At 40.4% G+C, this 17340-nt stretch overlaps 1 protein-coding gene across 1 annotated transcript in view; it reads left to right on the top strand.

Annotated features, from left to right (window-relative positions):
• Window positions 1-17340, top strand: part of cblb (Cbl proto-oncogene B, E3 ubiquitin protein ligase) — a 221533-nt gene that overhangs the window by 85920 nt on the left and 118273 nt on the right. The window contains exons 5-6 of the mRNA XM_082974368.1: window positions 7400-7556; window positions 10288-10409. Of these exons, the coding sequence (XP_082830494.1) occupies window positions 7400-7556; window positions 10288-10409 (279 nt within the window). The remainder of the gene's footprint in view (window positions 1-7399; window positions 7557-10287; window positions 10410-17340) is intronic.

Raw genomic sequence — 17340 nt, 5'->3', positions numbered from 1 at the left:
TAAGGCGCAAATTGCTAAATGAAAGAGCAGCAGTGTGATTCACATCACATCAATGCGCTATGTAGATATCAATAATAAGTGATATCCGTATCGCTGTAGACTACACCAGTGATGTCATCCTTACCTCCAAGCATTTATTCAAGTTGGATAATCTTTGGATGCCGACAGCAGTCGCACCATTGGAAGACATAGCTTGGACTGTAGCCTACAAAAGCCTATTCCTGCTCTTTTCCCGCGATCTATCGAACACATTTGGTGTGTCATCATAGTGGTCTCTGACTTGTGGTCAGACTCGCTCAGGTGGAACAAACTTAAACTTGCGCCATTTTTCAATGCTGATTTCAATGTCATTGAGAAAACAGAAGTGTCAATTTCTGAATTTAAATGTAATCCTCAAAGTAATCATCTAGTTTTTCAGAAGTATCTGTAATGTGATTACAATATTTTTTGCTGGTAACGTAACGGATTACAGTTACCGTTTTTTGTAATCCCTTACATGTAACGGGTTACATGTAATCAGTTGTCCCCCAACCCTGCCTATGATGATACCAAGTTAAAAGTCACTGAGCTCTTCAGTAAGGCAATTATCCTACTAACGTTTGAACACACCTACTCATTCCAGGGGTTTCTTTATTTTTACAATTTTCTACATTGTAGAATAATAGTGAAGACATCAAAACTATGAAATAACACATATGGAATCATGTAGTAACCAAAAAAGTGTTAAACAAATCAAAATATATTTTATATTTGAGATTCATCAAAGTAGCCACCCTTTGCCTTGATGATAGCTTTGCACACTCTTGGCATTCTCTCAACCAGCTTCATGATGTAGTCACCTGGAATGCATTTCAATTAACAGGTGTGCCTTGTTGAAAGTTAATTTGTGGAATGTCTTTACTTCTTAATGCTTTTGAGTTAATCAGTTGTGTTGAGACAAGGTAGGGGTGGTATACAGAAGATAGCCCTATTTGGTAAAAGATAAAGCCCATATTATGGCAAGAACAGCTACCATAAGCAAAGAGAAGCGTCAGTCCATCATTACTTTAAGACATGAAGGTCAGTCAATCTGGAAAATTTTAAGAACTTTGAAAGTTTCTTCAAGTGCAGTCCCTTCAATGAAACTGGCTCTAATTAAGAATGCCACAGGACAGGAAGACCCAGAGTTACCTCAGCTGCAGAGGATAAGTTTCCAGCCTCAGATTGCAGCCCAAATAAATGCTTCACAGAGTTCAAGTAACATACAGATGTCAACATGAACTGTTCGGAGGAGACTGCGTGAATCAGACCTTCATGGTTGAATTGCTGCAAAGAAACCACTACTAAAGGACACCAATAAGAAGAAGAGACTTGCTTGGGCCAAGAAACACGAGCAATGGACATTAGACCGGTGGAAATCTGTCCTTTGGTCTGATGAGTCAAAATTTGTGATTTTTGGCTCCAACCGCCGTGTCTTTGTGAGACGCAGAGTAGGTGAACAGATGATCTCCGCATTTGTGGTTCCCATCGTGAAGCATGGAGGAGGTGGTGTGATGGTGTGGGGGTGCTTTGCTGGTGACACTGTCAGGGATTTATTTATAATTGAAGGCACACTTAACCAGCATGGCTACCACAGCATTCTGCAGCGATACACCATCCCATGTGGTTTGCGCTTAGTGGGACTATCATTTGTTTTTCAACAGGACAATGACCCAAAACACACCTCCAGGCTGTGTAAGGGCTATTTGACCAAGAAGGAGAGTGATGGAGTGCTGCATCAGATGACCTGGCCTCCACAATCACCCGACCTCAACCCAATTGAGATGGTTTGGGATGAGTTGGACTGTAGAGTGAAGGAAAAGCAGCCAACAAGTGCTCAGCATATGTGGGTCCGCCTTTAATTCTCATGGTGATTGTGGTGCTGAAATTGTAAATGCTAGTTTTCTTTGTTTTTATTGTTATTGGGAAAATCTTTATGAATTGTTGTCCTCGGGGCACCATTGAAAATGAGACCCTGGTCTCAATGGGTTCCCCTGAATAAATAAAGGTACAAAAATAAAAATGTGCCTGTGAGCCTGCTGTTCATGTAAATTGAGGTTTACAGTAATATTGACTTGGTTTTAAATGAAACTCATGTTTAATGATATAATGGCCTAATTTATGACTTCTAGGCAGTCTGAAAATAGTCCTCATCTACAATAAAGTTGTGTGTTAGTTTCTAAAACAGCCATATGCAGACATAGTAATGTCTGCCCCCACACGCACACCCATATACACCCCCTAAGAAAACACTGACTGTGGAAAAGTACTCATGAAGTATGAGTCAACGAAGAAAAAGAACAAAGAGGGTAAATCACCCAAATCTACAACGATGGTTTCACTGTGTACAGTCCCAGTACATAGATAATCTTTTACCATACCATTTCCACCTCCCAAACAAATTCCACTTGTAAGAAAAAAGGAAGCAGGTCAACAATTTTGGCCAGTGGCCTTTGGTGTTGCTGCTGGAAACACAAGTCATTTTTAAAGGTTTTTATATCAATATCAAATCAATTTAGGACCTTACTGTAATAGATTTCCATTAAAATGGGCAAAAATAGCTTTTTAGCAAATAACTTTTTCAAGCAAGAATTTTAATAGGAATTTGTCTCCCAGTGTCTGTTGGAAAGCAGACTGAACCTGGTTTTCCTCTAGGGTGTTGCCAGTGCTTAGCTCTTTTCCTTTTCTTTTTATCCTGAAAAACTCCCTAGTCCTTGCCGATGACAAGTGTATACATAACATGATGCAGCCACCACCATGCTTGAAAATATGAAGAGTGGTACTCAATGATGTGTTGTGTTGCATTTGCCCCAAACATAATGGTTTATATTCAGGACATAAAAGTAATTTATTTGCCTTATTGGAAACAGGATGCATGTTTTGGAATATTTTTATTCTCCACAGGCTTCCTTTTTTTCACTCTGTTATTTAGGTTTATATTGTGGAGTAACTACAATGGTGTTGATCCATCCTCAGTTTTCCCCTATTTCAGCCATTTAACTCTGTAACTGGTTTAATATGACTATTGGCCTAATGTTAATCTCTGAGCGGTTTCCTTCCTCTCCGTCAACTGAGTTAGGAAGAACATCTGTACCTTTGTAGTGACTGGGTGTATTGATACACCATCCAAAATGTAATTAATAACTTCACCATGCTCAAAGGGACCGCAGTGTCTGCTTTTTACCCATCTACCAATAAGTGTCCTTCTTTGTGAGGCATAGGAAAACCTCACTGGTATTTATTGTTGAATCTGTGCTTGAAATTCACTGCTCAACTGAGGGACCTTACAAATCATTTTATGTGTGGAGTACAGAGATGGGGTAGTCATTCAAAAATCATGTTAAATACCATTATTGCACACAGAATTAGTCCATACAAATTATTATCTTACTTGTTAAGCAAATATTTACTCCTGAAGTTATTTAGGCTTGCCATAAGAAAGGGGTTGAATACTCATTGACTCAAGACATGACATATTTTCATTTTTTATTAATTTTAAACATTTCTAAAAACATAATTCCACTTTGACATTATGGGGTATTGTGTGTAGATCAGTGACACAACATCTAAATTAAATTCAGGCTGTAATGCAACAAAATATGGAAAAAGTCAAAGGGTGTGAATACTTTCTGAAGGCACTACAGTACACTTAATCACTTCCGCATAGCAGGGCCTTGTGTAGGGTGATTTGCCAAATGTGACATAATCCACTATGTCATCATATCCCAAAAAGACTGCTTTATGAAAAGTGAAATGTGATGCTGATGATGACATATGTTACCAAGCTTTATTTAGAAGTTTTCCCAGGGAACCTTGACTGAATGAGACCCAGAGTATTCAAAGGCATGGAGTTTCATCATCTTAGTGTCCCTCAAAAGCCTGGCATGGACTTACTGTGTCACTCAGTGGGTGCCACTAATTTTGAAAATGACACCTGTGATCTTAAACATCAGAAAAGACTCCTGGTGACAATTCTGTTGTGACTTTCCCCAATGGCTGCAGCTATCCCTGGCTTAAATATATATATTTTAAAACATTTTCATTAGTTATTAGTATTATTATTTGCAGGGGGAGTGGTGAAGTGTGGGAATTGGGGTTTAGAATTGTATATGTTATTTGATTTCACCTCTTGTTATCCAAAAGGGTTCCTGCAGAATGATCTAGTTTTGACTGGCCGTTGAAGTTGAATAGCCTACCATCTATAAAAAATGACATGGATATTGAATTACAGCGATCTGACTTTTTATAATCCACCGTGTAACAGTCGTATAAGCAGGGCTACTCGTGACAAAAGGCTCAGTGTAGGTGTGATGTCTTGTTAGCTTCTAATTCCCCTAAAGGGGCCAACCACAGAAACCTCCCTTGGGGGTTTTATAGGGTGTATTGTGAACTATCTTTCCATGCTCACACAACTCTGTATCTATTACAAAGAGAGTTATTTGTCTCGTGACAGGAAGTGCACCTTTCTGTCTGTCTCACAGCACGTAGCCGTTTTACCTCACAGTTTTGGTTTTGGTTCCCCTTGTTTTATTGCTGGCTGATTTAGAAAGGTCATAAGTGACTGGCGTTTTTCCATTATGTTGTTCTAAAGTGACAGCCATAGTATTCAGCACGCCAAATTTTACTTTTATTTTTTTAGGATGACCACGTTCCCCCATTTTGTTTTTGGTAAGCAGTGAGGGGTGGTGCTGGAGAAATAAAATCACTCTCAAATTCATTGATGGAGCTTTGGATGCAAGGACTGACTGTATATTTGAAGCTAAACAGTGTTTGTTTACAACGACATTGTTTAACCCTGTTTTTCACAAGCGTAGCAGGCTGTGAATTCTGCAATCAACGGTTCTAGGATGGGCTGTTAGCGAGTGGCGCAGTGGTCTAAGGCACTGCATCTTAGTGCAAGAGGCATCACTACTGTCCCTGGTTTGAATCCAGGCTGTATCACTTTTGACCGTGATTGGGAGTACCATAGGGTGGTGCACAATTGCCCCAGCATTGTTAGGGGAGGGTTTGGCTGGCCGGGATGTCCTTGTCCCAAAAAATAGGCACGGTGGGCTTTTGGTTTCTCTCCCTCTAAAAACAGAAATAAATATTTTGGCCTTTATAAATATTATTTTGGCCTTTATTCATATTACAATCGCTCGCTTTCGGTTATTTGATGACAAAATCGTTTCCAAAATATTGTTATTTTTTAAACAAAGCGATTATTATTAATTCATTTAGAATGCTATAAAAGCCCCTTAGAAATTCTCACAGATCAGATTTTCCCTAATGAAAAATGCCCCTTAGATATTAATTTAGAATTCTCAACCTATGAATTCAATTATTGGTGGAGAGTCACGTCATTGATACTTTTTTTTAGATATACTGTAGGCCTACCGTAGGCGATATGAGTCTCACTAGTGTTGAGTAATGTACTGCTAAAAGTGGCGTAGGTCATATTTCTTTAAAAAGCATATTGGAGTTAGAAGCAATAGGATTTGAAGCAATAGCCTACCCGCGTGTGGTTAACTATTTTAGCAACTTTTCGCGCTACTCTGTGACAAGCATGGGGACTGGTCTTGATAAATTAATGAGATTTTTATTTTCACTGAATCTCCGTTTGGGTATTGGTTAGACTACAATTAGGGTCCCGACCGGCCATGATGTACAGCGCCATATTTTTGGAAATCCTGAGGGTTTTGTTTTTCATTTTTCTTGGAATAGAAACCCCATAATAATAAGAATATTTTTGTGAAACAATATCTGATGAACCAATCTCTACTTTCTGCAAAAAATGTCCCACCTGTCTCTAAAAATGCACTCTTTGTGGAATGCAGCATGTGCCAAATCTTCCAACAGAGCAAGATCAGCGATCTCCCATTCGATTTCCAGTTATCTCAGTCTTTTAAAGTATTTCTACAATGGTTTCACTTTCACACTTTCCTTTAATTTAACAGATTCCTGTACTTTATAGGGATTATTATCTAACAAATTAAATGCTATAGCCTGTGAGGATATGTTGCATGAATTCACAATGGAAATACATTGAAATAAAATTTGTTTTTAATTACTACTCCCAGGTTTTCCAGTGCCTCGCGAAGAAGGGCCCCTATTGGTAGATGGGTAAAAAAAGCAGACATTGAATATCCTTTTGAGCATGGTGAAGTTCTTAATTACACTTTGGATGGTGTATATATACACTCAGCTACAACAAAGATACAGGCGTCCTTCCTAACTCAGTTGCTGGAGAGGAAGGAAACCTCCCAGCGATTTCACCATGAGATCAATGGTGACTTTAAAACAGTTACAAAGTATAAAGGCTGTGATAGGAGAAAACTGAGGATGGATCAACAACATTGGAGTTACTCCACAATACCCACCTAAATGACAGAGTGAAAAGAAGGAAGCCTGTACAGATTACAAATATTCCAAAACATGCATCCTGTTTGCAACAAGGCACTAAAGTTATACTACAAAAAATGTGGCAAAGCAACTTTTTGTCCTGAATGCAAAGTGTTATGTTTGGTGCAAATCCAATACAACACATTACTGAGAACCACTCTCCATACTTTCAGCATAGTGGTGGCTGCATCATGTTATGGGTATGCTTGTAATCGTTCAGGACTGGGGAGTTTTTCAGGGTAAAAAAGAAACGGAATGGAGCTAAGCACAGGCAAAATCATAGAGGAAAACCTGGTTCAGTCTGCTTTACACCAGATACTGGGAGATGAATTCACCTTTCAGCAGGAAAATAAGCTAAAACACAAGGTTAGATCTACACTGGAATTGCTTACCACGAAAACAGTGAATGTGGCCGAGTTACAGTTTTGACTTAGATCTATTAGAAAATCTAGGGCAAGACCTGAGCATGGTTGTCTAGCAATGATCAACAAACAATTTGACAGAGCTTGAAGAATTTTGAAATTAATAAATTACAAATGTTAAACAATCCAGGTGTGAAAAACTCTGAGAAAGACTCACAGCTGTAATCGCTGCCAAAGGTGCTTATACAAAGTATTGACTCAGGGGTGTGAAGACATATTTCTGTATTTCGTTTTCAATACATTTTCAAAAATGTCTAAAAACCTGTTTTCACTTTGTCATTATGGGGTATTGTGTGTAGATGGGTGAGAAAATGTCATATATTTAATCCATTTTGAATTCAGGGTGTAACATAACAAAATGTGGAATAAGTCAAGTAGGATGAATACTTTCTGAAGGCACTGCACATAGTATGAAAAGCTCTGTCTTTATTGTGATATTCCACAGAAGGTCATTGCTATCAGTAAAAACTTGAAAACCTAGTTGCTTATTATGAGCAACCACCATTGTTACTTTGGTGACTTTAGACTGTTGTTTAGCTCGACTGACTTTTGGTTTGTGGTCTGGTTGTGCCCTCCAGGACCATCGTGCCTTGGAAAGTGTTCCGACAGTGCCTTCACGAAGTGCATCACATCAGCTCCAGCCTGGAGGCCATGGCCCTTAAGTCCACCATCGACCTCACCTGCAACGACTACATCTCTGTCTTTGAGTTTGACATCTTCACCAGGCTGTTCCAGGTAAATTTCACTTTGTTAATTTTCTCCTGCTTTTTTAATACATTTTTCACCCCTACGTTCTTTCTCTTTTAGTAGAATTCTGAATGATCCTCCCCATTTCCTCCTCGGGTTACCCAAATGCTATAAATAGACTGTCATAGCTATCTGAGAAAGATGAAAACTGAAACGAGGGTTCACTCCACCCTCGCCTCCCCCACCCCATTTCATAAAGCAAGACAATAAAGGATTTAGATCAAAGCGACAAGCCGGGTGCGTTCAGAGAAACAATGTAGGGCCAATTGTATGCCGCCCTTTGGGACTCTCGGTCATGGCCAGTTGATGACACAGCCTCAAATAAAATCAAATCAAATGTTATTGGTCACAAACACATGTTTAGCAGATGTTATTGTGGGTGTAGCGAAATGCTTGTGTGTCTAGCTCCAACAGTGTAAAAATATCTAACAAGTAATATCTAACAATTTCACAACAATACACACACATTTCGAGTAAAGGAATGGAGTTAAGAGTATATAAATATTTGGATGAGCAATGTCAGAGCAGCATAGACTAAGATACAGTAGAATAGTATAGAATACAGTGTATACATATGAGATGAGTAATACATAGACTAAGATACAGTAGAATAGGATAGAATACAGTATATACATATGAGATGAGTAATACATAGACTAAGATATAGTAGAATAGAATACAGAATATACATATGAGATGAGTAATACATAGACTAAGATACAGTAGAATAGGATAGAATACAGTATATACATATGAGATGAGTAATACATAGACTAAGAAACAGTAGAATAGAATACAGTATATACATATGAGATGAGTAATACATAGACTAAGATATAGTATAGAATACAGTATATACATATGAGATGAGAAATACATAGACTAAGATACAGTAGAATAGAATACAGTATATACATATGAGATGAGTAGTGTAAAATATGTAAAATTATTAAAGTGACTAGTGTTCCAATTATTAAAGTGGCCAGTGATTTCAAGTCTATGTATATAGGGCAGCAGCCTCTAAGGTGCTAGTGATGGCTATTTAACCGTCTGATGGCCTTGAGATAGAAGCTGTTTTTCAGTCTCTCGGTCCCAGCTTTGATGCACCTGTACTGACCTCACCTTCTGGATGATAACGTTGTGAACAGGCAGTGGCTCGGGTGGTTGTTGTCCTTGATGATCTTTTTGGCCTTTCTGTGACATCGGGTGCTGTAGGTGTCCTGGAGGGCAGGTAGTTTTCCCCTGGTGATGCGTTGTGCAGACCGCACCACCCTCTGGAGAACCCTGCGGTTGCGGGCGGTGCAGTTGCCGTACCAGGCGGGGATACAGCCCAACAGGATGCGCTCAATTGTGCATCTGTAACATCTGTAACAGTTTGTGAGGGTTTTGTTGCGCCATCTTCACCATCTTCTTCACCAATTTAGGGGTTTTCCACTTTTTTTTAAACGCCACTCCTGAATAAGAAACATCACATTTCAGTTTGTCAGTGATGTGTACGCCAAGGAACTTGAAGCTGCGGTCCCGTCGATGTAGATAGGGGGCTGCTCCCTCTGCTGTTTCCTGAAGTCCACGATCAGCTCCTTTGTTTTTGTTGACCTGGGGTGAGAGGCTATTTTCCTGGCACCACACTCCTAGGGCCCTCACCTCCTCCCTGTAGGCTGTCTCATCATTATTGGTAATCAGGCCTACTACTGTTGTGTCATCTGCAAACTTGATGATTGAGTTATTGGCGTGCGTGGCCATGCAGTCATGGGTGAACAGAGAGTACAGGAGTGGGCTGAACACCCATCCTTGTGGGGCCCCAGTGTTGAGGATCAGCAAAGTGGAGGTGTTGTTTCCTACCCTTCACCACCTGGGGGAGGCCCGTCAGGAAGTCCAGGACCCAGTTGCACAGGGCGGGGTTCAGACCCAGGCCCCAAAGCTTAATGATGAGCTTGGAGGGTACTATGGTGTTGAATGCTGAGCTATAGTCAATGAACAGCATTCTTACATAGGTATTCCTCTTGTCCAGATGGGATAGGGCAGTGCGATGGCATCGTCTGTGGATCTATTGGGGCGGTAAGCAAATTGAAGTGGGTCTAGGGTAAGGTAGAGGTGATATGATCCTTGACTAGTCTCGAAGCACTTCATGATGACAGAAGTGAGTGCTACGGGGTGATAGTAATTTAGTTCAGTTACCTTTGCTTTCCTGGGTACAGGATTAATGATGGACATCTTGAAGCATGTGGGGACAGCAGACTGGGATTGGCAGAGATTGAATATGTCCGTAAACACTCCAGCCAGCTGGTCTGCACATGCTCTAATGACACAGCTACGGATGCCCTCTGGGATAGAACCCGGGTCTGTAGTGACGCCTCAAGCACTGAGATGCAATGACTTAGACCTCTGCGCCACTCGGGAGGCCCTTCTATGCACTATTCTCCCGGCTCCAAGAAATAGTGCCCTTGAAGTTCTGAGTAGATGCATTCTCTGTACAAGTGATCCTGGTTTAGTACACTATAAGAATGCTTCCTCATCTTGTGGTGTAATAAAGTGTGTGTGTGCGTCACTTAAGTTGTGTTATTTGATAAGTTATTGTGTTATTTGAGTGGACCATCTGTGACCTCCAAGAATTAGGAGTCCTCGCATGCACAATGTTTCATTGTTGATCCAAATGGAAGTATTTGTGTGTGTGTGTGTGTGTGTGTGACTCTTCTCCTTATTCTCTCCTCCCTATCAGCCATGGGGCTCCATCCTGAGAAACTGGAACTTCCTGGCTGTGACTCACCCTGGTTACATGGCTTTCTTGACCTATGACGAGGTTAAGGCACGGCTACAGAAATACACCAACAAACCCGGCAGGTATGTACATGCCACAGCAAGGTGTGTTGGTGTGCGTGTGTAAACATGTATGCGTGCGTGTGTGTTCTTAGGGACATGTGGTGAGGGTTAGTGACAAGTTGGGCTCTTATTGGAAACAGGTTTATGCTCCTTTAAATCTATCTGTTTATCTGTGATTGATTCTCCGGGCCTCTTGATTTACTCTCAGACAGACTACTCCTGCCTGAATTTTTGGCCATCAATGGGCAGGTGTGACAAGGAAACATTTTCTTTTTTTAAAGCACCAGCATGTGGGCAGTCTAGATAGGGATAACTGTGTTTGTTTATCTTTTATGATACTATGTTAGTAAATGAGCTAATTCTAAATCTAGCGCAATGTATTGCAGAATACCTTGCATCAACATCTGTAACGATGTACGCTGAGAGTCTGGAAGCAAGTTTAGGGAGTGAATACGTTTAATAAATAAATGAACAAAACAAGAGACAAACAGAGCACCGACATCAAACAGCAACAATGACGACTGTGGAAGAAACCAAAGGGAGTGACATATAAAGGGCAGTTAATCAAGGAGGTGATGGAGTCCAGGTGAGTGTCATTATGCGCGTACCGCTGGTGACAGGTGTGCACCCTAACGAGCAGCCTGGTGACCTAGAGGCCGGAGAGGGAGCACACGTGACAACATCATTCAGCCTAATGTGATTCAACATTGCTTTGCATTGGAGTAGGACCAACGGACGCAATTGATTCTAGAAGGGCCAATTGTGTTGTGCAGTTAATTAACGAAATGAAACTCTTCTTGTCACTTGCTGCATTGTCTTGTCTGCTGTCCCACTTGATTGGTGGTTACATTACAATTGCAGGAAGATATAAATCTAGGCCCAGGTAGCTCCTAACAACAAGGCTATTGTACTGTACTGTACTGTGCTGTGACTACCAGAGTCAGAGGAGAAAGGGCCCTGGTCCACATCTGTGAGGAAATGTAATTAACATAAGAATTTAATTGCCTTCCGGGTTTTTGCATGGGCTGCGTCTCAATCCCTTGCATCCACCAGTGGCGGCCATTCACCTCTGCGGTGGAAAACGGCAGACTTACAACAGTGCTTGTGAGACCAGGACACATCCCGGAAACAGATCTTCTCACAAAACCGGATCTGAAGGGCTGAGACTCTCACGAACCCGAACGTGTGGTCCAAACTCTTACAATTCCAACTATGAATGCAGCAAGATACTGTTCTTAATTATATAACTACCTTTTTTGCCAGTCACTGACTCGAAGCCACAAGAGGGTAGAACATATTTCAAACGTTGCTTGTTAGGGGGAGGAAGGTGCAGAAACGTTGGAATGGTTTAGTCAACCATCTGAAGTCTTCACAGATCTCCTCATGAAAATCTCTGTAAAGTCTGAACGGTTCGAGCTATAATAAAAAAAACAGAGATTCTCATGAACATGTCATCCGGTTTGGTCTATGACACCCACAAGCTTTGCAGGACTCGTCCAAATGTCATCTGGTGAATGTGCGGTAACAATGACGAAGTGAATAGGGTCTTTTGGGGGGGGGGGGGTAGATCAGATTTAATATTGCAGATAGATTGTGGCTTCCATCAATGTAATTGTCTGCATAATTTCCAATCCCCCAATTTGGGGTAAATATATGAAATATATACAGTACCAGTCAAAAGTTTGGACACACCTACTCATTCAAGGGGTTTTCTTTATTTTTAGTATTTTCTACATTGTAGAATAATAGTGAAGACATCAGAACTATGAAATAACACACATGGAATCATGTAGTAACCAAAAAAGTGTTAAACAAATATATTTTATATTTGAGATTCTTCAAAGTAGCCACCCTTTGCCTTGATGACAGCTTTGCACACTCTTGGCATTCTCTAAACCAGCTTTTCCAACAGTCTTGAAGGAGTTCCCACATATGATGAGCACTTGTTGACTGCTTTTCCTTTACTGTGCGGTCCAACTCATCCTAAACCATCTCAATTGAGTTGAGGTCGGGTGATTGTGGAGGCCAAGTCATCTGATGCAGCACTCCTTTGTAAAATAGCCCTTACACAGCCTGGAGGTGTGTTGGGTCATTGTCCCCACTAGGTTCAATGTTAGCTCGCTAACATTATGCTATAACTAGCAAAGCAAATGGCTCTGAGATATGAATAATATTACTGCACAGACACGTAACGTTAGCTAGCGAGCCCGCCAGCTAACAGTACACTTTAACTTGAAATGAAAACGATTTTCTGACAAAATTAGAAACGTGTAATATCTGAAAATGTAGCTAGCTAGACTATCTTACCCGTATACATGGATGAACGCTTTTCCCTCTCTGTTTGCCCTTAGTTTGAAGATGTAATCTGGAGACAGGGGTTTTCTCCATCACCTTAGCTATCATACTCTAATTCCACTAATTTCAAAACTGGGTCCTCCAGAAAGTGGAGAGCAACACTTATGCAGTTCTACTATGCAATATATATTTTTTAAAAGCAGCGTTAGACAGGATTATCTACACATACTGACCAGCTCAAATAGACAGAAGCGCGCTACATGTCAGACCAATCCAAACTCATCTCTCGGCATTTCCAGTCCATTCATTATCTCAGCCAATCATGGCTAACTGTAAGGTTGCTGTCTTTTTCTGTGGGTAAACCAAGTGGGCTTGTAATTTAATCTGTTTTGCCGTGTATAAATGTGTTTCTATGGGCTAATATCAGTAAGGCCAGTTTCAATGTTTCATCAAATAATTTTTTTACATTATTTTTTCATACCTACAGTGGTCTTAAAATGTAAGTAGCTAAATGGTCCATGCTATGACCATCTTCTGTCTCGTTAAAACAATTCCATATGTTAGCCTTAATAGATATAGGGCAGGGATGTGCAACTCAAATCAAATCAAATTTTATTGGTCGCATACACATATTTAGCAGATGTTATCGCAGGTGCAGCGAAATGCTTATATTTCTAGCTAAGACAGTGCAGTATACCTAACAATACAAAACAATGCGCACAAATCCCAAAAATATAAATGAAGAAATATCTGAAAGAGCAATGTCAGAGTCCGGAATATGAATATATATGTATATAATGGTGTGTATGGACAGTATATGAATAGGAAAGGTGAGTACAGCAGCAGTTATATAACTTTGATGGGGTTGGGGGCCACAAAAAAATCTGAACTCATCATGAGGGGCCGTAGTGGCTCGGGCGTCTGTGTACCCACATATGCAGTCAGAGCTGGCCCTAGCTTTTTAGGGACCCTAAGTGAAAAACATTTTAGTGGCTCCCCTCTTGATAGCAGAGAACTTCTTTTTTTCTTTTTTTTCATGCAATTCTACACATTTGCCATGGGGCGGAGAGAACATCTTTCAGTTTTACAGGTCATTTGGAAATGCCTGGAATGGGTTGATAATTATCGAGAGCACTACTTTCCCCATCCTTATGGAGTGGCAGCACAACAACTGCTTTCCACACTTTTGGAATTTTCCTGATACTAAAGTTAAATAAAACGTGTGTTACTGAGCCAGCAATGAGGGGCTCAGTAACACGCAATGTCAGCCCATATTGAATTCTTGGTGTCAATAGCTAATAAGGCAGCAATAGCTTCTGTTTCTGTGAATTGCCGAAAAGACAAACCCTGACTACCATTTCCCATGTGGCGGGAGGCGGGAGGTTGACTGATCATCCATCGAGGCAACTGGAGGCTTTAATTGGGAAGAACAGTCGACTGACTGGCCAAGAGCAGTATGACCACCATTTCTTTCACATAGAATGCAGCTGAGATAAAATGATGATTAAAAGCATCACAAATCTGAGCTTTTCCAGTAATCATGCAGGAGTCTAAAACTACTTGCTTAGGCAGGGAAGTAGATGAATTACCCCGCTTCAGTGAATTCAGTGAATTTTCCAGAATTTAGTGGGATCACTAACAGAGCCTGCCATAGCGTTAAGGAAGTAGTTTGACTGTTTAACCGAGGCAGTGCACCCATTTCTCAATTGCCTAAATAGCTGCCAATCAGTTAACATGCTAGTTTGTCTAGCCTTGGCCCAGGCTTAATTTAATATCAAGAGGTCTGAGAGTACAGGAGAGTACCATGGAGAGTACCGTGGATTACTTTGGTTTTTGACTCTGCTTGAAAGGGGCATGTTTACCAGTCAGAGAGGTAAAAATGGATGAGAACTTTGTAAGTGCCAAAACAGGGTCTGGTTTGCAGCTAGTAGAAAAAAGCTCTGACAAGCATACCCATAACATGATACTGCCACCACAATACTGGAAAATACAGAGGCTTTCACGCTCTGCTGTGTTGTGTTGGATATGACCCAAACCTGTAGTTTTTAATTTAGGCTAAAAAGGTAATGTCCTTGCAATGTTGTCTTGCATTATTACTTAACGGCCTTTTTGCAAACAGAATGGATGATTTGTTATGACATTTTTTCTTTTGACTTTGTCATACAGGCTAGTAATGTGCAGTGAAGACAATGTTGTTGATCCCTTTGTATTTTCAAGTATTGTGGTGGCAGCCTCATGTTATGGGTACGCTTGTCACTGGCGGGGCATGGGGAGTTAGGATGGAAATAAATATGAAAGAAGCAGAGCCCAGGTATTTGTATTTGTATTCATTATGGATCCCCACTCTTCCTGGGGTCCAGCATAATTAAGACAGTTATACAATTGTAAAAACATTACAATACATTCACAACAGATTTCACAACACATTAAGTGTGTGCCCTCAGGCCACTACTCTACTACCACATATCTACAACACACAATCCATGTGTACGTGTGTGTATAGTGCATATGTTATCATGTGTGTTTATGCATGTGTCTGTGCCTGTGTTTGTCTTTTCACGGTCCCTGCTGTTCCATAAGGTGTATTTTTATCTGTATTTTTTAAAATATAATTGCATGAGTTACTTGATGTGGAATAGAGTTCCATGTAGTCATGGCTCTATGTAGTACTGTGTGCCTCACATAGCCTGTTCTGGACTTGGGGACTGTGAAGAGACCTCTGGTGGCATGTATTGTGGGGTATGCATGGGTGTCTGAGTTGTGTGCCAGTAGTTCAAACAGACAGCTCGGTGCATTCACATGGCAATACAGCTCACAAATACAAGTAGGGATGAAGTCAATCTCTCCTCCACTTTGAGCCAGGAGAGATTAACATGCATATTATTAATGTTAGCTCTCTGTGTACATCCAAGGGCCAGCCGTGCTGCCCTATTCTGAGTCAACTGCAACTTTCCCAAGTCCCTTTTTGTGGCACCTGATCAACAGTAGTCCAGCTGCAACAAATCTATTGCCTGTAGGAACTGCCTTGTTGATGGTGCTGTTAAGAAGCCTTTATTATGGACAGACTTCTCCCCATTTTAGCTACTGTTGTATTAATATGTTTGACCATGACAGTTTACAATCCAGGGTTACTCCAAGCAGTTTAGTCACCTCAACTTGCTCAATTTCCACATTATTCATTACAAGATTTAGTTGAGGTTTAGGGTTTAGTGAATGGTTTGTCTGAAATACAATGCTTTTAGTTTTTTTTTATATTTAGGACTAACTTATTCCTTGCCACCCATTCTGAAACTAACTGCAGCTCTTTGTTAAGTGTCGCATTCATTTTAGTTGCTGTAGAAGCTGACGTGTATAGTGTTGAGTCATCCGCATACATTTACTCAAAGCCAGTGGCATGTCATTAGTAAAGATTGAAAACAGTAAGGGGCCTAGACAGCTGCCCTCGGGAATTCCTGATTCTTCCTGGATTATGTTGGAGAAGCTTCTATTAAAGAACACCCTCTGTGTTCTGTTACACAGGTAATTATTTGTCCACATTATAGCAGGGGGTGTAAAGCCATAACACATATGTTTTTCTAGCAGCAGACCATGATCAATAATGTCAAAAGCTGCCCTGAAGTCTAACAAAACAGCCCCCACAATCTTCTTATCATCAATTTCTCTCAGCCAATCATCAGTCATTTATGTAAGTGCTGTGCTTGTTGAATGTCCTTCACTATAAGCGTGCTGAAAGTGTGTTGCCAATTTGTTTACTGTAAAATAGCATTGTATCTGGTTAAACACAATTTCTTCCCAAAGTTTACCAAGGGTTGGTAACAGGATGATTGGTTGGCTATTTGAGCCAGTAAAGGGGGCTTTACTATTCTTAGGTAGCGGAATGACTTTTGCTTCCTTCCAGGCAGGATGGCACACACATTCTAGTAGGAGTGGCAATATCATCCGCTATTATCCTCAGTAATTTTCCATCCAAGTTGTAAGACCCCAGTGGCTTGTCATTGTTGATAGACAACAATCGTTTTTTCACCTCTTCCACACTCACTTTACGGAATTCTAAATTACAATGCTCGTCTTTCATAAATTGGTCAGATATAGTCAAAGTTTGTTGCTGGCATGTCATGCCTAAGTTTGCTCATCTTGCAAATTGAAAATAATTAAAGTAGCTGCCAATATCAGTGGGTTTTGTGATGAATGAGCCATCTGATTCAATGAATGATGGAGCTGAGTTTGCCTTTTTGCCCAAAATGTTATTTAAAGTGTTCTAAAGTTTTTACTATCATTGTTTATGTAATTTATCTTTGTTTCATAGTGTAGTTCTTCTTCTTTTTATTTAGTTTAGTCTCATGATTTCTCAATTTTACCGTACGTTTGCCAATCAGTTGTGCAGTCAGACTAATTTTCCATTCCTTTTGCCTCATCCCTCTCAACCATACAGTTTTTAAATTCCTCATCAATCTACAGGGATTTAACAGTTTTTACAGTCATTTCTTAACCTTTCTGGCGCAGGCATTCCGCTAGCGACCCACCTCGACAACATCCGGTGAAATTGCCAAATTCAAAATACAGAAATAGTCATAATAAACATTCATAAAATATACAAGTGTTATACATCGGCTTAAAGATGAACTTCTTGATAATCCAGCCGCTTTGTCAGATTTCA

This window comes from Salmo salar, chromosome 04 (assembly GCF_965601325.2).
Source record: "Salmo salar chromosome 04, fSalSal1, whole genome shotgun sequence".
NCBI classification, from domain to species: Eukaryota; Metazoa; Chordata; class Actinopteri; order Salmoniformes; family Salmonidae; genus Salmo; species Salmo salar.
Note: the sequence above shows the minus strand (reverse complement) of the source record. Positions and strands in the feature narration are given on the sequence as shown.